We start from the raw sequence: 20,878 nt of genomic DNA on the forward strand, positions 1-20,878 counted from the left end.
TAAGTTTATGCTTCTTTCTTTAATGAAAATATTAAAATATGGCACATCAGTGTTCACATTGCAGTGTTTAAGATCTCAGGGTTACTTAGGAGCTCGAAAAGTTTTTGTGTGGCCTTAGTCAAGTTGTTTTATCTCTTCTGTTCAATTATCTGTAGTATAGTGATAACCATAGCCTGTTACAAAAACTAAAATTACATATATAGCTTACAGAATGCCTGCCAAAACAATAAGCACTCAATAAATAATGGCTATCATGCTATACCTTAGTTTGACTCCTAACATTCTGTTATTTATTATTTGTGTGACTGGGGCAAAGTTTTTATGGAAACAGTTAATAGTCTGTAAGGTAGGTGTGTGTGTATGTGTGTGTGTGTACACGTACATTTATAAGACCATACAAATATAGATAGCTAAGCAGGAATTATGTGCAAAGTAAAAACTGAGTACATACTTGATGAATACCAGCTCAAGCAAACAAACAAAAAAGGAAAAGAAACACACTGTACAATGGACTTTCAACTTTTCAATTTTCTTTTTTTTTTTTTGAAGACTTTTTTTGTTGTTTATTTATTATTGGACAGAGAGAGCGAAATTGAGAGGGGAGGGGAGATAGAGAGGGAGAGAGACAGAGAGACACCTGCAGCCCTGCTTTGCCACTTGCAAAGCTTTTCCCCTGCAGGTAGGGACCAGGGGGCTTGAACTCGGGTCCTTGTGCCCTGTAATGTGTGCGTTTAACCAAGTGTGCTACTGCCTGGCCCCTTCAGTTTTCCATTTTAGAGGTTTTTTTTTCTTTCTTTCTCATAAACTAGAAAAAGAAACTTAAAATGGATTTCTGAATAAAGAACAATAATTGTATCTGGACAAGACTATGATACACTACATTATTTAATTTGATAACCTCTGTCTAGAATACTAAGCCTTCGGTGAAAACTGGTTTTTGAGCGTTAAATAGTCCTAAGTACACCGTGACTGAAGGAAAGGAAAATCCTAGCAGTGTGCAAGGAATGCAGTTTTCTCCCTCAACATTTTCTTATCTGAGGCTTTATTAAAACCTAGTCTTGCTATTTCTGTCTGTATTAGCACCAGCTGAAGTCGGGTAGACACAAGCAACTCCATGGCTGGCTATATTAAGGAACTTAGCCTATGAGAATTCAGAAAGTAGAAACCATCTTGCACCACTGATGTCAGACTAGACATTTTGCTCCTTGTTGGTAATGATAGTTTAGACCAGTTCTCTGCTACCTAACATTTTCTGTACTGAATTTTGCTAAAATTAGACTTAGAGAATTTTCCTTTTATGAGCTAGAGAAAAAATGACGGAAACGTTGCAAAATATTTGTGTAACCAGTGAGCATGAATGTAGCCTCTTATTTGATTACTGCAGCATGTGTTAAAGGGCTGCTGCCGCCCATTTGTAGCCTAATGTGTTTATTACAGTCTTCCCAATGGCATCTTGAAGTGTCTTTCAACTAAAAAATTCATGAGTATTATTGGCTTTCAGTCAGAAAATGGAATATGTCTTCTAGTTATTGTCGAATATACCACTTTACGACCATTATACAAAAGTAAATCTAAGAAAAGCATATTGAAAAAGGAGAGAATTTTTAGCTTAAACATTTGTTTATACACGGTTATTGCTATTCCTTGGAGTAAGAAACTGCATCAGAGAAGGTAGGTGCTGATGCCATTTTACTGGAGAAATAGCTGTGGCTTTATCTATTTGGAAAAGATTAGCTATAGATGTATTTTCTTTTATCCCCTCCCTGTATCTAACTTTAAACAGTTACTTATTTTTAAACATCATATCCTAATAAGAGTAGTGTGTTAGGCTTATTGCAGTTCATGCAATCATGTGTATAGCATATTGCTCAAGATTAGTAATTTGTTTTTTAATAAGATACTCCCCCCCCAATTGGATTTGTACCAAGCAAGTCTGATAAAACTTTACAGCTTAACTATTGTCATTAGGAATTAATGTGCACTTTTATCTTGTGGATACATGTGTATCTGTAGATACACTATAGATGCATTATATATGTTAGATGAATTAAATTTTTACTATGATATATAAGAAGCAATATAGTGTTACCTAAGGATAAAGTTGAAAGTGTTCTGATGATCTAGTTAAAAGAGTGGTGACACTGTTGGGAAAAATGATATACCATCTTACTAGCTAATTACTGATATGTCATGTATCTTTGATCACTGGCATTGTTTTTGCCAGTTTGTGTGGAGAGGCGATTTGATTTTTCTCTGTGTTGTCATCAGTACTTTTAGTAAATTTATGTAGTTTTACTTGTGTTGTATATACATGTGTACTGATGCTTTTTTTGTGAATAAGCAGTGCAACTTAACATAATCTGTGTATTTACCGTCTACGGTATTTATTTAACTGTCAAAAATTGGAGTACTGCCAAGGTAATGTTTCCTTTCAAGTAATGTTGTCCAGTTGACAAGGTTTGGAAAGAGTTACTTTCCTCCTTTGTCAGTTCAGTGCCTTTCCTGCTGTGTCATCTTAACTGCCTTTCAAGGTTTGGTTCCCTCCCTTCTGCCTTTCTCAGGCATCTGTATCCTAAAAGTACATTTTGTGTATTTAATCATTGGATACTGTGTTTTCTTAGATTTATCAATCTGGCCCTGCAAAAATTTCTTTTACAAAAGAACACAGTGCATGTTGACAGAAACATTGTTTCAGATTTAGAATGAGCAAATCTTCTCATTTGTGATAAAAAAAAAAAAGTTCGGAGATAATACAAAGTGAATAGGGTGGGTGGGGGTCGGGATGGGCATTGTATATGGCAACCTCGCTCTAGTTAGTGACCCTTCCACAGTCATGTAAGTCTCCACGAACATTTGAGAACATCAAGTCAGTATTAAAACCCCTGAGAAATCTGAGTGGCTTGTCTTCTTCAGAATAATGTAACCCTAGTAAGTGGTTAGGACCTTTTCAGAAGACCTGAAGGAGGACAAACTTACATATTTACGATGAGACTGTGATGACTATTATGGATTTATGAGGATTTTCCTTTCACTTATCCAAGGGACTCTCAGACCTCTTTTGTAGTGTTGACTCAAGCGTGGGTTTTATTTACCCCTAGAAAGGATAGGCTGGGGGGACATGATTTAGCTCATATAGTAGGATGCTGGCCGTGTCATGTTTGAGACCTTGGATTTGAGCTCATACACCCCACCAAAGCACCAAGAACAGCACCAACAAAGTTCTGTATGGCACAGCTGTGGTATGTTTCCTCTCTTTTTCTACCTCTCCTTTTTCTATCTTCCTTCCTAACTTCCTTCCTTCCTTCCTTCCTTCCTTCCTTCCTTCCTTCCTTCTTCTTTCTTCCCCCCATCTCTCTCTCTCTCTGCCTTTTTAATTTTTTTCATTATCTTTATTGATAGGATAGCGACTCCAGAGATCAAGAGGGAAGGGGGAACTAGAGCGGAAGAGAGACAGACACCTGCAGCCCTGCTTCACCACTCGCAAAGCTTTCCCTCTCTTATCTTTTCCTTCCTCTCAGTCTCTCAAATAAAAATAAATGGAAAAAATAGCCCACAGGAATGGTGAATTTGTTGTGTAGGTACCAAGCCCCAACAATAGCCATCATGACAAATAAATAACAAATATTCTTCATTCCCGAATAGGGTTTTTGAGGATCGAACACTCTAAAAGATGGCCCTTTTATAATTTAATGTAAATGGGAAGGTTAAGTACAGATTTATGTATATGTTTAATATTATTTAAGTATTAATTAATCAGTAATATTACTTATTTTTACAAATTCTATGAAAAATTGAGCTGCAGATTGCACAACAGTGTCACATATCTCCCATAAGCAGAGCTGAGAAAGAACCTGGTGGGCCTTGAGAGCTGCTAAAGCCCTTTTGGTCTCCTATCACGAGGAAGATGATTTATCAGGCAGCTCCTCTTCATGTAGGCAATTGTAAGATGGGTTGTTTCAACAACTCTTGTATGTCATTTAATTACAAATATTATCTCAACACAAGAAATTTCAGAGAGAACTTTTAAAAATATCTCTTGAAACTGGCAGTGGAGATCTGATGCTGGGTCACATTATTACATCTGGACTTCAGAAAAAATGTCATCCTTATTATTCTCTCACTGAATTTGTTCAGCATATGATAGTCTGACTGTTTTATAGCTCTTAATTGAAAGATATCCATATGATAAGAGATAAAATGCACATTATCATTTACATGTTTGCCCAATGATTAATTATCTTGAATGGTATGAAACTGTACTGTGAGTAACCACTTTGTTACATTGCTGAATTTCTTGTAAAAACAGTGCTTTTCAAACTGCTGCGGTTTAACATTTTATTTTGCTTTCTGTCACTATGGTAAGGATTTAACCAACATTGCTCACCGCTGCCAGAATTTTATTATTAAATATTAAAACTTTATAATTCATGAGACTGTAGCTTTATTCCACTGTGTAGTTATTGCAGCTTATCAAAGGATGGAAGGGTGGGTACTGCTACAGCAAAAGCAGAACTATTGTTTGGTTATAGATAACAAGGATGGACAAAGTGAAACTTCTTTTTCGGTTTTGTCCTTTCGTAACACCCTAACATCTGGTAGAAACTGGCTTGTTCTCAGTGACTGTAATTACCATCAGATACCACCCAAGAGTTTTCTTGTGCCATTTTCAGTTTCTGTGATTTACAGAGTCGTTTGAAATGCTCAAGAATTTTAATTTCATGTGAAGCTGAAAATGGGCAGAACATTTTAAAAACTATTATTTTAGGCTGCTTATGAATCAGAATTTCTAAATCTTTAATGCTGCTCTTTAGTATTTCGTATCATATCTTTTCAGTGGAAATTAAGTTTTAAATTTGACCTACAAAATGATTTTGCTCATAAATGCACACAAAAATCTTTAGTTTATTATTATTATTATTATTTTAATCCAGAGCACTGCTCAGCTCTGGTTTGTGGTGGTGTGGGGGATTTAACCTGGGACTTTAGAACCTCAGGCATGAGAGTCTCTTTATATAAAACCATTATGCTATATCCCCACCCTTGGTCTACCTGTCTTTCTATTTTAACTTTTATTTTTATTTATTTATTAATTTTTTAGTATCTTTATTTATTTATTGGTTAGAGACAGCCAGAAATCTAGAGGGAAGGGAAGATAGAGAGGGAGAGAGAAGGAGAGACACCTGCAGCCCTGCTTCATCCCTTGCAAAGCTTTCCCCTGGCAGGTGGGGACCGTAGGCTTGAACTTGGGTCCTTGGACATCTTAAAATGAGTGCTCAACCAGGTGCGCCACCACCCGGCCCCCCTATTTTAACTTTTAATCTCTGGCTTTACTTTGTATTCATTGGGTGGAGAAAAACCTCATACTGACCCACCATGAACTCTAGTTTGAAATGCTAGGAACACTTGTTGCCAGTGGAGCCTCTCATAGGGCATTATGAATGTAGTTGGTCATCTAGATTAGTGTACCACAGTTCTCTTCAAGCACCTCATCAGTGAGGTTGATGATTACTTACTCTGTTCAGCCATTTAAAAAAAAAAAAAAACAGGGTGTAAATCTATGTGTCTTGTCCGGGATTCCCTCTGTGCCTGGCACTGTAACAGGAAAGAGACATTCAGGATCTAGACACTTCTTATTACCATGTTTCCCCATCCTCCAAATCCAACCTGAAAGAAAAAAAAAAAAATTCCCATTCCTCTCAGTCTTTCTGCTCTTTTCACTAGTTGATGGGCAGTGGTTCAAATGGGGCATCCCCAACCTGATGGCTGTGGGAGCAGGGTATGTCTGCTTGTCTTTGTGTAAGGCTTAGCCAATCTCAACAGACCGAGGTGAGCCTCCTTCCTTTCACACACATGACTTAAAGGTTGGTTGAGAATGTACTAGGCTGTGAAAGTTGTTCAGAAAAGTGGACAGATGGGGTAAACACATAAATAAGGAAGGAAGCATGTTTACAAAAAGTTGAATTTGGGGGGGGAGAATATATTTATGGTATCAGCACATAATAGTAAGTACACTTAAATAGCTTCAAGAGGAAGTTAATATTATAAAGTTACAAGTAAAGATTTTACAGTCAACCTTTTCCCCCTTATGTGCTCATCAGTGAAACCCCAAGAGTTGTGGTTCCAAGAGAAATACTAAAAAACGAATGTTCATAAAGCATCATCTGAGAAGTATTCTGAAGTTCAGGTTTTTGCTTCAGCCTTTGCCCTTTTATGCCTGCAGTGTCACTGGCTCCTGTTTCCACTATTAGAACTCACCCTCCTCAAAGTCCAGCTCAGTACCTCCTCCATCCCAGCCAACAAGCTCTTCCTCTTTTTTGGCTTTTGTACCCTCACCTATTTTTTACTTACTGAGAGTTTCTCTGTACAAACGTACTTCTCCTCTTGCCTATTTTCTTTCTGAAAACAGCTTTCTTCCTTGTCTTCCTCCCGACATTTACTTCGCCTTCTATTGGCAGGCAGCCTTTGTATGGATGTTTAGATCTTAAACAGCAATTTAAGTATGGAAGTGCATGCAGTCCAGATCTTGCTGCTTTTCTGACCTGACTATGTTAATAGGAGAGAATGTTTCATTTGATGAGGAGACCTTCTACCCTAACATCTTAAAAAGTAGTAGTGTATAACTCCTAGTTGTACTATTTGCTGATCTTAAAATTCTAGTGCTACAGGTGTTAGTGACTACTGTTATTTTACAGAAGCAGTAATTAAGACATGACAGGTAACTTCTTGAAGTCCCACTGCTAGTCATATGGGCAAGTTATTAGCCATTAGCTTCTCTGCTGCCTGTCACAGTCTGTTTTAATTACTGAGTAGGACAAGTACTTTGTCCAGGTTAGAGTCCTAGTACCATACAAGAGGTACTGTGGTACCAGAGGAAGTCATGGTGCTGTGCTGTCTCTCGTTTCTGTTTCACTGTCTGAATGAAAAGCAGTCTGGAGTGGTGAACTTACTCATGACTCCTTGGAGAAACGAGAAATTATTATCTGTAAGTGGCTTAATAGATCATAAAGGTTAAGTGAATAATAACTAAACACTCGCTGCGCTGACTATCAGTCTAAAATCATGACCACAGTACAGGACCTTGGGACTTGGTTACAGCGCTCCCAATAGCAGGAGGTCCAGAAGTAATGTTCAGAATTGGCTCCTCCTAGGTGACCTCTAGAATAGAATGTGTGATTGGTGCAAGCTCCCTAAGTAGTTACAGTGTATCCTCATATTACTTATGCATGACTCCTAAAATTTTTAAGACTCCCTAACCCCTCAGTTTAGAGGCACAAAGAGATGATTGTAGTGAAACTGGACATTCCCAGTTACACCGAGGGAAGCAGCCAGACAATCTGATGGGTATGTGACAGTCTTAGGTGCTATTTTTTTAATCTGCCTTCTTCTTTGTCCTTGCTCTTGATTCACCTATTGTTCACTGGTGCCTTCCTTTAGTCTTTGACTTTCAACTGACTTGCCCTAACCTCTAATTTGGTAAGGAACAAAAAGCCTTTAGAGAATAAAGAAGGATGAAGTTCATTTCAGAGACCTTTGGATGAGGGCTAGATTTGAGAGGGGATGGAAGGGGGGGGGAGGGGACAAAAAGTGGGAAACAGAATAGCATAGAAAAAGCTCTAGGAAAGATTTTAAAATACTGATTTAAACTTTTTTGTCTTTTTGTTTTTTCTGCTAAGCAGTTGTTAGGCATCTAGAGTCTTCAGTTTCTGCAAAGCTTGCTGTAGTCCCTTTAATTATTGTAAAACTTCAACCTCTATTGCTTTTGTTCTTTACATACTTAAATATTGTTTTGCTTCTACTAATGATGACCAGTGTGAACACACTGATTCGCTCGTTTTATAATCTTTTTCTTTCTTACTGAAAGGAATTCGACAAGCATGAGTAAGTGATTCTCCTCCCTCCATTAGATTCAATCATGTGTCCTGACTTTCTTTAATGCGTCTTAAGACTTGGTAATAGTAGCTAGAATCAGCTGAGGAAAAAGACCTAAGGAACTAGGACATAAGAGAGTAAATCACCACACGCAGCACGCTGTAAGATGTTTCAGGGAGGAAGCTGCCGCTGAGAGATGGCAACCAGGGAGCGAGCGGGGAGACAGCTGCTTTAGGAGTGGAGGGCGCCGGGAATTCAGAGGGAAGCAGCATCCTCTGTTTGGAAGGCATTGTTTACGGAGCCCTTGAACAGAGCTAGGATACGAGTGTCAGATCTATCTGGTTAGATTCAGAAACAGTTTAATATGATGGCACTGCCTCTTCTTAAGCTGTCAGTCATGGGCAAGCTATTACAGCAGAAACTTCACTTAGACTAGCCCAAAACAGAGACTGGGAGGAGCCCCTTACAATATGTGTACTTTCTACATAAGGCAAGGTTGCTCCAGCAACTGGAGACCCACAGCAAAAAAAAAAAAAAAACAGGAGTAGCAGATTGTAATTTTTTGTGTTGCTGAAATGAAACTTGTGTTGATAAGACTATGGACTCAGCAAGGTAGGTGTGTTTGTTTTTTAAATGCTGACCTTCACATTTGTTTAGCCTTTAAGCAGGTTAAAAAAAAATGTGTAGCTTTCTCATTAGAAAGTATATATGTTTGTAAATCAAAGTATGTTCATTACTGTCGTATTGAACTTTTATCATCAGCTTTTTTTCGCCTTTCCCTGTTTGTTTTCTGTTTTAGTTGCTGCTATGTGTTCAAGATGAGTGGGATGGGGGAAAATACCTCTGACCCTGCCAGGGCAGAGACAAGAAAGCGAAAGGAATGTCCTGAGCAGCTCGGACCCAGGTTAGATTCTCGCTGAAAAACAGAATCAATATTCCCATGAATGCTGAACTTGTGCTTTGCATTGATTTTTATATCTGACCGAAAATACTGTGTTTGCTTTTTTTCTACTTAACAGTTAAATCTTAGCATGTGTAATATTTATAGCTCACATTTTGTCATACTGATCAGTTACTGTTTCTATCATTCTTACCAAAAAATAAATCAAGAAGAAGGAAAGAAAGTTTTGTACTTCTTATGTCCTCTCTGTAATTCTTTTAAAAAAATATTTTACTCATTCATTTTTGCCGCCAGGGTTATCGCTGGGATTTGGTGCCTGCACCATGAATCCACTGCTCCTGGAGGTGCGCCCCCCCCCCCATTTTTGTTGTTGTTATTGCTATTGTTGTGGGGTGGGACAGAGAAGTCCAGAGAGAAGGGGAAGGCAGAGGGGGAGAGGTAGACACCTGTGGACCTGCTTCACTGCTTATAAAGCACCCCCCCTGCAGGTGGGGGAACGGGGGCTCGAACCAGGATCCTTATGCCAGTCCTTGCACTTAGCACCATGTGCACTTAACCCAGAGAGGGGTGGGGGGGGAGAGAATGGGAGAGAGACCTGCAGTATGCACCACCATCCAACTCACACTCAACAAATGCCCCCCCCCCATGCCACATACACATACAAAACAGTGTTCTTGCATGTGTGCAAAATGGCCTATGTATAAGGTCACTTATTTCAGCATTGTTTGTAATTAAAAATACTGGAAAAACTTAAGTGCTTGTAGGAGCTATTTAAACAACCATGATACATTCACAAACTGAAACATAGTATAACTATAGAACAGACAAGGGACACTGTGTTTAGGATTAATGGGGAGGGAGGTGGTTAAGATTATTTTTAAAGAGACAAAGCAAACTTTAGAAAATATTTATAGAGTGACACAGTTTTTATAAGAAAGGAAGAGAAATTTATTTGCATTGTTTTTGGATCATGAAGAAACTTTTCAGAGTTGCTAACCCATTTGGAGGGATGACAACTACACAGATAGGTAATAGCAGTAGAAGATAATCTTTATTCTTTCAGTGCTCTGAATCATGTAAGTGACTTTTAAAGCTAAATAAAAAGAGCAACTTCTATTTGATGACAGGTAAAAAGAACCATGGTAAACAGAACCCAAGAAGACTAGTAAAAGCCATTAAGAAAGGAAGGAAGGAAGGAAGGAAGGAAGGAAGGAAGGAAGGAAGAAAGAAAAGAAAAGAAAAGAAAAGAAAAGAAAAGAAAAGAAAAGAAAAGAAAAGAAAAGAAAAGAAAAGAAAAGAAAAGAAAAGAAAAGAAAAGAAAGGCCTAGGTGGTGGTACACCTGGTTAAGAGCACACATTGCAGTGAGCAAGGACCTGCATTCAAGCCCCTGGTCCCCACCTGCAGGGGGAAAGCTTTACGAGTGGTGAAGCAGGGTTGCAGGTGTCTCTCTATCTCTCCTTATCTCCCTCCCCTCTGTTTCTCTCTGTTCTATCCAATAATAAAAAATAAAGCTTAAAAAAAAAGAAAAGAGAAGAGAAAGGGTATAAAGCCTATATCTTATATTCCCTTTCCCCTTCTTGTTGCCAAACACAACAAGCTATTACCACTGTCTACACCCATCCTTCAGTTCCCACATGTTGCCACTGGATTTCTTAGTACTTCCTGGCAAAGCACAGCCTTCTGCCTGTCAAACTACTTACAATGTTCAGCAAATCTGCTTAAAGAGATAATTTTATAAAATGAAACTGTTCCAAGTTGGAGGGGTTCTGCCTCTGCTGTGGCATATGAACATGGCTTCTAGCCATCTTCCTGGTCCTCCTGATCTTTGTAACACAACCCCATTTCGTCACCTAGTTTCAATTTATTTATTACTTTGTGGGGTGATGAAAGGAGGTAGGGAGAGGAAGAGAGGTCCAGAATGAGAGTTTGATTCTTCCACATATTTCAGCTACTCCTTCCCATTTTGGGAAGCAGAGCAAGATCAAAATGAAACATAGAAAAATCAAACTGTGCTCCTTTCTTCTCAGTGCCTCACTGTGTGATCTTAGGTAAATTATGGAACCTTTAGATTAAACGACTTATTTACTGTGTGGTTTAGATGCCATTTTTAAGGGACCCTCTACTATATACTTGCTAAAAATTTTATTATCAAAGGAATTTGTGAGTTTTCTCTTTCACTAAATTCAAAGGAGAATATATTTCCAATTTTTATTTCCCGCCCCATTTACTTTTGAAAACTTTAGTTGCATACTTGCACTATTTATTTTCATTTTGTATGTCATTCAAGTTGGACAGCTAACAAATATAACAAATACTCTAGGCCAGTTTCACTTTTGTTTGTAGCTGTACTGTGGTTTGCCCCCTCCCCCACTGTAGAAGGGTATTTTATTTTAATACTAATATCCTAAAGAAGTTTGAAATCATAGGGTTTATTTAACAACAAATTTGATTCCCATTTGCATTGTACTAAACAGTGATGGGTAGTGGAGACACTGAATAAATTGAAAAAAGTGATCACACATCTAAATACATATTTAGAATCTGGGTTAGCTAAGGTTTTTCTCTAATTATCTTTACTTATTAGATAGAGACAGCCAGAAATTGTGAGAGTAGGAAGGGACAAAGGGAGAGAGACCTGTTCTCACCATTTAGCGGGCCTTCACTATTCGAAAGCTTTCCCCCTGCAGGTGGGACTGGGAGCTTGAACTCGGCTCCTTGCGCATTATGATTTTTGCTCAACCAGGTGCGCCACCAGCCAGCCCCAGTTTGTTAAATTATAAAACAACAGGCAAGTATTAGACTCCCCCCACCCACCCCAATACAATCCATATTTATATGAGTAACTTTTGTCTGGTATCTTTGTGTTTGAACTTGTTTAGCTTTTGTCTTCATAATAGCTATATATATATATATATATATATATATATATATATATATATATATATATATATATATATGATTTTAAGAAGTTTCTTCTTTTTAGCCCAAAAAGAAGCACTGAGAAACGTAATCGTGAGCAGGAGAATAAATATATTGAAGAACTTGCAGAGTTGATTTTTGCAAATTTTAATGATATAGACAACTTTAACTTCAAACCTGACAAATGTGCGATACTAAAAGAAACTGTGAAGCAAATTCGGCAGATCAAAGAACAAGGTAAGAGGACTGAATTAATATTTTTGAGAGTTTAGTTGATTTATGTTTTTCTAGAAACTTCTGTGTGATTAGTTCCTTTAATCCATTTCCTATGCTTAAATTATTGATGAGGAAATGATGTCACAGTTCAAGATGAATGCAACTATCACTTGCACTGGTTTATAAATAGGCTTTATATAAAATTCAACAATTCCCTGAGGACAGGAGACAGAGGTGAGGCAGGGCGATGTAACTCTTCATCCTGTAAAACTCAGTTAGGCACATACCAATTCTCCTCTTCTTCCTTGGAATTTTCGTAGCTTGCACAGCAAATGACTGTCACGATTTGTAAGTGAGGAGTCAACTGAAGATAGAAACCAGAAGTAAGGAAGTAAGTGTAAGTACGAAGTTTTAGCTAGTCAGCATCTGAGGAAGTCTGAGCCTCAACTGGCCCTGCCACTAGATTAGAATTTCGTATCCTGAATGGCAAGAAATTTAAAAGGCTCAAATCTCTCGTCAGAATTCTTTTTTGTGAAGTTGAAATACAGAGAATGACAATGTTCTTCCTAGAGTTTTCTTTATTTCTTCTTGGATATTTTTGCCTACAGGAAAAAAAAATCTAATAATATTTTAAAAATCACACTGGATTTTGTGGTGCCAAAAAATCTTTAATGGGCAAGTAGGAACAGTGTCTCCTCAGTGCTTGAGGCCAATATGTGCTTGTGAAGTATTCATATGCTGCTATGCTTCAGGGCTGGGGAGATTACTATCGCTTGTAATATGATTTTAATGTATCCTCTTAGAATTCATATTTTTAATCTATTCTTGTATAATATTCAGAAGAGGCAGATTTTTGAAAAGTAATGTTTTTTGTCTAGGTAGGTATACAAATATGACTTTGCCTTCTCCCAATTATAATAAGAGCCTAGCTACCTATTATGTTTTCATAGCGTTTTTCATTTTCAAACATATACTCTGAAGTTAAGTTTTTCATGTAGCACTTTACAAATATTGTGCTGTTCTCTAAGAACTTAATATACGCAGAGAATGTGCAACACAGATTTTATTGCCAGCCCACTCGAAAATTCGGTCTCTATTTTCTGATTTTACATCAAAATTAGAACATCCGACATTGATGGATTTCTATTTTTAATGCCTGTCTCAATCTTCTTTGACCTTAGCTATCTGTCCCTTTGAGTTTCACTAATTATTAAAAAAAAAAAAACACTTAATTTAGGGAGCCTATAAGATAGCTCACCCAGTAGGACATCCAGTTCACCATGTTCAGTAGAAGGGGTCAACATGAGAGCACCAGAGGCCTGGTGGAAGCACTAGCACTTTGGAATTTGTCTCTGTCTCTGCCTGTGTCTCTCTCTGTACATGAAATGAAAAAAAGGAAAAACTAGTCAGAAGCAGTGGATGTGCACCTGTGTGAGGATGCAGCACTATGAAAAGAAAGAAATGAAAGGAGAGGTGGGCATTTGGTTGAGTGCACATGTTACCTTGTACAAGGACCTGGGTTCGAGCCCCCGTCCCCACCTAAAGGGGGGAAGCTTCACGAGTAGTGGAGCAGGGCTGCAGGGGTCGCTCTGTCTCTCTCCTCTATCTCTCCCTCCCCTGTCAATTTCTCTCTGTCTTTATCCAATAATGATAAATATTTTTTAAAGGGGGGGGGGAGGAAACTAACTTTAGTTTAATTTCAGTGTTACATACTTAATTTTTTCCATATCAGCAAATGGATAAAATATTCCTAGAGATCTTAAAAAAAATAACTGGCTAAAATTTTTGCTATGCAGAAGCTTTTTTTAATTTGATGTAGTCTCAGTGGTATTTTTGTTGTAGTCTTCTTTCTAATTGGATTTGTATCATTAAAGATTTACACAGAGAAGAGTTTTGCCAAAACTTTCCTCAGTTCAAGCCCCCAGCTCCCCACCTAAAGGGGGCTCACTTCACAAGCAGTGAAGGTGTCTATCTGCAGGTGTCTATCATCCTCTCCCCCTCTCTATCTTCCCCTCCTCACTCTATTTCTCTCTATGCTATCTAACAACAATGACAACAATAACTACAAGAATAAAACAACAAGGGCGACAAAAGGGAATAAGTAAATTAAGTAAATATTTGAAAATAATATTAATAATAATGTGGGTACCTTTGTCAAGGATTAGATGTCCATAGGTGTAGGGAAAATTTTTTAAGTCATTGTATGTCTAGTTGCTGGTAATATTGCATTAGAAAGGTTTGTAAGCTTCATGTTTCAATTTTTAAAGATTTTGTATGAGCTAACTTTGTGAACGTTGAATTCCTAAAAAAAATTGTGTGTGTGTGTGTGTGTGTGTGTGTGTGTGTGTGTATAATATTTAAACCTCTCTTAAGTTCTTGCATAAGTTTTTTAAGCTTTGCAAAACCTTGGCAATTCCCTCTTCAAATCATAAAGCATGCTAAGATGTGTCATTCTGGGATTCTGCCATACTTTCACTGTAGGTGTAATTGCAGGACTGCATACCACAACCACCCAAGAAGCAGCAACAATAAACACCATGTCAAGACTTATAATAATAATGTTATAATAATGTTTCTATTAATTTGAAAAGCAAAGACAAGTTAAAAGCTGAATAAATAGTATAAATATACTTTAAAGTTCTCAACTAATTAGTATTTTAAGTATGTTTCACATTTGATTGGTTTTAAAAAGTATAGTGACTTGAGATTCAAATGGACGCCTTATTTAGAAACTTGTTTTAGATACTAACTAAGAATCCTACTTCTACAACTAAGAAGCTTTTTGAATCTAGGACCATTCTTTCTTTCTAGGACTTGGTTCCTCAAATAGAATTGAGCCTTCAGACAAACATTTACATTGTATAGTTGAAGCTATTGTGAACTGTATAAATACACTTGGCCTAGTCAATGGTTAGTAGCAGTAATTACCTTTTTCATATTAATCAAAAAGTTACCTTGTTTTCTTTATTTATGTTAGATTCTTTAAACAGTGAACTCTTCCTTAAATGGAAAGTGGGTGAAAAACTGAGACGTGACAATGAATACCCTCCCCTATGGGGTCATTTGAAGGAAGTTAAATTTTTTCTACTACCAGACACCTCTAAGTAGATTAGCCGTAAAACTATAACATTTAAAAAATATATTTATTTAGTTACTCCTTTTTGTTGCCCTTGTTGTTTTTTATTGTTGTGGTTATTATTGTTGTCGTCATTGGATAGGACAGAGAAATGGAGAGAAAGATAGACACCTGTAGACCTGCTTCACCACTTGTGAAGCGACTCCCCTGCAGGTGAGGAGCCAGGGGCTCCAACTGGGATCCTTACGCTGGTCCTTGCGCTTTGTGCCACTTGGCCTTAACCCACTGCACTACCGCCCGACTCCCAACTTTGACGTTTCTGTTTGGGCCAATTTTGATTTCTTTCAGCACCCAGTAGCCAATTGTGTTTCAAGAACAACACTTAAGTCAGACTTGAACCTTTCCTTTTGACTCTGTGCCTGTCCACCCAGCTAATCCCCGTCGGTCAACACAAATCAAAATCCAACTGCCATCTTTTTAATGTTACTCAAATTTAGTTTATACTTCTGTCGTAGATGTCACCTTAAATAAATACATAACTGTCCTAGAAAAGTTTAACTGGATTGACACTCATAAGACTATACAATGGGAATAGCAAAGCTCATTTTTTTAATTGATTTTTTTAAAAAATATTTTTCCCCTTTTGTTGCCCTTGTTTTTTGTTGTTGTTGTAGTTATTGATGTCATCATTGTTGGAGGACAGAAATAGAGAGAAGAGGGGAAGACAGAGAGGGAGAGAGAAAGATAGACACCTGCAGACTTGCCTCACCGCTTATGAAGCGACTCCCTTGCAGGTGGGGAGGCTTGTGAAGCGACTCCCTTGCAGGTGGGGAGCCGGGGGCTCGAACCGGGATCCTTACGCCTGTCCTTGCACTTCACGCCATGTGCGCCTTACCTTCTGCGCTATGGCCTGACCCTCAGCAGGGCTCATATTTAAGAAACACTTCAGTCAGTAGCTGCATGAGTATCAAAAGCTCATGCAGGTCAGCCAGGCATAATTGACTCTTCTATATACCTTTACTTTCTCATTCACTGATCTTCAAAGTTTCTGTACACTTATGAAATAAAGCTCTGGGCAGTAGCACACTGGGTTACTGTACACATGGCATGAAGTGCAAAGACCCCCGTAAGGATACGGGTTTGAGTCCCGGCTCCCCACCTTGATGGGGGGTCACTTCAGAAGCGGTGAAGCAGGTCTGCAGGTGTCTATCTTTCTCTCCCCAATCTCTGTCTTACACTCCTCTCTCCATTTCTCTCTGTCCTATCCAACAGCAATAACAAAGGCAACAAAAATGGGGAAAAATGGCCTCCAGGAGCAGTGGATTTGTAGTGCAGGCACCAAGCCCCAGCAATAACCTGGAGGCAAAAAAGAAAGAAAGGAAGGCCTAAATTATATGAGTTGTGGGAGAAGGATTACCAACTATTTAAGTAAATAAGCATTTTCTTGCCTCTAATACTTTATGTGGCATACATTTGGTAGATCTTAGCCCTTTGAGAATATTCTCACTGCAGTGAACTTTGTAGAAGCAGTGTAAAATACACCGTTTCAAAACTTTAAACAGCATTTAAATTTACATTAGTTTTTTTTTCCTTTAGAGCAGTTAGCTTTGTTGTTCTTTTTTTTTTCTTTTGTTTTAGTTGTTTAAGCCATTTTCATTTGTGATTAATAGTGGTTTACAAGATTATATTATAACATACCGTTCCACATTACACCCACCACCAAAGTTCTCTGCCCCCACCCTCCCAACAGTGACCACCAGAGTTCTCACCAAGTCTTCCAGGTAAGTTTGTTTACCTCTGGTTTTTTGTTTTTCTTTTTGTCTTTTGGCTAGTTCATGTGTTTCGGTTCTCTAGACTCCTTATGTAAGTAAAACCACCCAGTAGTCTTTCACCTCTTATTTCACTATGCATACCACCTCCAGTTCCATCCATTTTTGTCTCCGAGGACACAATATCCTAATTAATCAGTTAATTAATGTTAGCTGTCTTTTTTCTTTGTTATTCATAGTTTGTTATGGGGTTGTAAGATTACAATATATACCACACCAATGTATATACAATGTAGTGCCACACCAACATCAGAGCTCTGTATCCTCTCCCTCCCAAAGATAACCACCGTACTTCTCTACAGCTTTCTTGCTTATGTTTGTGTTTGGTTTTGTTTGTTTTTTTGGCAAGTGTTCATGTAAATCAGCTATGTAGATTCCACATATGTATGAGACCATTGGTATTTGTCTTTCATCTCTTACTTTGCTAAGCATAATCACCTCCAGTCCCATCCATTTTGTCCCATATCATCTTTTTTGATTGCAGAGTAGTATTCTGTAGGGTATATATATCTTATCACGTCCTTATGCACACATATGTTGAAGGGCATTTAGGTTGCGTCCCCTCTTGGCTACCTCGAATAATGCAACCGTAAACATTGGGGGATGCTTATGTCCCATGTCCCTTCCAATCAATGTTTTCATGTCCTTTGGATCAACGTCAAAGTCGACCACCCAAATGAAGTGCTTCAGTTGTATAATAAACTAGTGCAAGACCCAAGCCCAACTGATAGTATGTTACAATAATCGATATAGTAAACTCACTAAGAGCATGAGCTTTATTTTAAGATAAGATTAACCTAGCCTATCTCTGGACCAACTATATAGCCATATGCAAATTCTTAACATCTCTGGATCTTCGCTTTCTGTCCTATAACAACAAGTGGATAATACTCTCTCATACATATTTAAGCATTTTATGAGAGATAAAGAGATATCACAGCATCATTCCATCATATTCTAAAGTAGGGCCTTTTGCATGCAAGGAATGCTTCCTAACTACTGATCCACCTTTCCAACTGCTAAGTTTTGTGAAGAATATATTACATATTGTCTGCAAAGATTTAGCATAGGTAATTAACCCGGTACACACAAAAGACAGGAGGCTAGCCAGTAGTTAATACTCTTCTTATCATTATCTTGGACAACTGTGCTTGCAGTTACCATGCCAAATCTAGGTTTTCTGCTTTAAAGCAAAAAGAAAGAAAGAAAGAAACGAAGGAAGGAAGGAAGGAAGGAAGGAAGGAAGGAAGGAAGGAAGGAAGGAAGGAAGGAAGGAAGAAACTACATTTTAGATGGTCTTTTCTACTATAATTTTGCAATACTAACTTTTTTTCCTTTTTAATAATAGAGAAATAAGAGAACCAAAGCTATTGAAACTTGACAGGTGAGGGGCTTGGCGGTGGCACACACCCTGTTGAGTGCACATAGTACCATGCTCAAGGACCTAGGTTCGAGCCTCTGAGCCCCACCTCCAGGAAGGGGAGCTTCACAAGTGCTCCAGGTGTCTTTGTCTCTCCTTCTTTACCCCTCCCATCCCTCTCAATTTCTCTTTGCCCTATTTTTTTTTCTCTTTGCCCTATTAAATAAAAGGAAAAAAAAAAGAGATAAATGACTTCTAGGAACCATGGGATCATTGTCAATTACCAACGATAGCCTTGATGACAAATAAAAATAACTTTACAGTTTGAAATGTAGAATTTAGTACTTGGGATGTCTCTAGCTCCATTTCTCCAGCTCAGTTGTTTGTCCCTGTTACATGACTGACATTTTTTCAAGACTCCCCACAAAAACCAAAGAGGGCTAGAGGATTGACAGTTTTCATTTACTTTACTTTAAGACAGGGATGAATATGGTTCTAGCTTACTCTTGAATATCTGAAACTGTTACAAGTTTTCATGAATTGAGTAGTAAATCAAATTTTATTTGATAAGATAGTCTATGATTGGCAATATATAGCCTATGATATTGCAGTTTTTAATGAAGATAAATGTTTCCATCATCCTACATATAATTTATTTTCATAGTTTTATGTGGGTTAATGGATCATGTTATTAATGAAATCCTTAATGCCAGCAATCGAGGGTAAGATTTCTATTGTTTTTTTCTCCTAGAATCCCATTATTATTTTCTCATTTTTAAAGTAGATGAAAGGTTTTTATTTTGTTTAACAATTTTCAGAGAAAGAAGATTTAAATAATTTAATATTCTCTAATGCTGAGGATTTTCACAATTTATAATATGAGCTTTCATTTCAAATTTTAGATGACTTCCACCTGAACCGTTATGAAGAGAAATTAATTCTGACACCCCACTGTCTATACTGATTTCATTTAAGGGAAGATATTAATCTAGTAAGTCTTTGCTGAATAAATACTGTATGCCAAATTGTTATTCTCTATGGGAGAATCCATCTATCAATAAGTACATGGTCCTTTTTTTTTTTTTTTAACAGTATTCTCTTTCTTTGAGGAGGGGCGGCAGAATGGGCAAAGAATCATCTTTGAAACTATAGGAGAACAGTGGAACTATAAGAGACTGTAAAAGATGAGAGTGTGGAGGCGAGGTCAGGGGGAAAGGCATTCCAAACATGGAGCAGACCAATCTGAAATTAAAGTAAAGGCCCAGGAACCGCCACAGTCAGACAGTATATGTGAATTGAAGCTGGTTAGCACTGCTGATGAAGATGCATTGTAGAATTCAGTCGGGTTTGAGATTGGAAAGGTCAGGATCGAGCCAGATGGGACAGTAAACACAAATACCATAAGTGATTTTGGATTTTGGAGAAGGTGACCTAAAATAAGAGACTCCTAACCATTTTTCACAGAGTTGGATTGAAATAATCTCCCATAGTTTCCAGACTGTAAAGATACCTTGTCTAGGAATGAGGAACTTTTTCTTGAATGCATCTGTCATAGGAGTATAGGGCACATAGTAAATGAAACAACAGGAATGAAAAAAAAAATACTAAGTTAGATAAAACTGCAGTTCTATAAAGTATTTAATTCTATAGTAAATAGTAAGTGTAATTAAACTTTCATTCATTTTATAACTTGTTGAGATACAGAAGAATCAGGGAGGGACTGGCAGAACTAGAACAGCAGTAAGGGGGGTGCAGGGCAATAGCACTATTAGTAAAGCATCAGCCATTTTTTTTATTTTCCCTTTTTTTGTTGCCCTTGTTGTTTTTCATTGTTGTTGTAGTTATTTGTTGTTGATGTCGTCATTGTTAGATAGGACAGAAAGAAATGGAGAGGGGGGAGAGAAAGATAGACACCTGCAGACCTGCTTCACCGCCTGTGAAGTGACTCCCCTGCAGGTGGGGAGCCGGGGGTTCGAACCGGGATCCCTCTGCCAGTCCTTGGGCTTTGTACCACGTGCCCTCAACTCGCTGCGCTACCGCCCGACTCCCAACATCAGCCTTTTTTAACATACAATTTTTGTGTAGTCTCTTGTGACATTGCTGCTGATTAAATATTTAAAGTACAGTCATACTTGACAGCTAAAGGAGCCCTTGGACTAAACCCTAAAGTGTCCACATTCTCCTTCTGGCTAGTTGTCTCCCCACCCTTTTCACCACTCCATTCCCTCCTTGCCCCAACCAGCTTTGATGAAGAGTATCCACATGTGTCCTGAATGCTCAGCTTTCCTCTGTACTGGTCAGTGTGAGACTAATCAGTATGTCATCTACTTCTACCTCTCTGTTTGTTGGAACTTGGAAATAGTTGCATATGCTACTGTGCCCCATGGCTCAACACTGGACCATTCTGATACAAGAATAGTTCTTTCAGATTGTGTCACAGTCTACTGGTCTTGAAGTTAAAGCAGAAGGATCAAACTGGCTCCCACTCAAGTTCCTTGGAATTCTATTTAGGCTATTCTAGTATCAGGGCGAGAGGCGCCAAGTAGAAGACGAGAAGCACCACAGCACTGCTGCTTGTGAAGTTTTCTTCTTGCTGTGGTGCTCCCATGTGGTGACCAGGGCCTGAAGCTAGATCCTCACACGTGGCAGAGTGCGCCCTCCACTTGGGTAAGCCATCTCCTGGCTCTCAGAAGGAACACAAAATAAG

The 20,878-nt window shown here is 38.2% G+C and overlaps 1 protein-coding gene across 4 annotated transcripts in view; it reads left to right on the top strand.

Moving 5' to 3' along the window:
* The window catches only part of NCOA2 (nuclear receptor coactivator 2), a 154,359-nt gene that overhangs the window by 21,364 nt on the left and 112,117 nt on the right, over positions 1–20,878 (top strand). For 2 of the 4 annotated variants that reach the window (XM_016190028.2, XM_060200461.1), the window contains 2 exons: positions 8,669–8,773; positions 11,755–11,927. In XM_016190028.2, coding sequence (XP_016045514.1) covers positions 8,688–8,773; positions 11,755–11,927 — 259 coding nt within the window. In that variant the 5' untranslated portion in view covers positions 8,669–8,687. Of the gene's footprint in view, positions 1–8,666; positions 8,774–11,754; positions 11,928–20,878 lie in introns of those variants that run through there. The other 2 variants (XM_007527202.3, XM_016190039.2) reach the window with 1 other exon arrangement.

The sequence above is a fragment of the Erinaceus europaeus genome, chromosome 1 (genome assembly GCF_950295315.1).
Source record: "Erinaceus europaeus chromosome 1, mEriEur2.1, whole genome shotgun sequence".
Classification (NCBI taxonomy): domain Eukaryota; kingdom Metazoa; phylum Chordata; class Mammalia; order Eulipotyphla; family Erinaceidae; genus Erinaceus; species Erinaceus europaeus.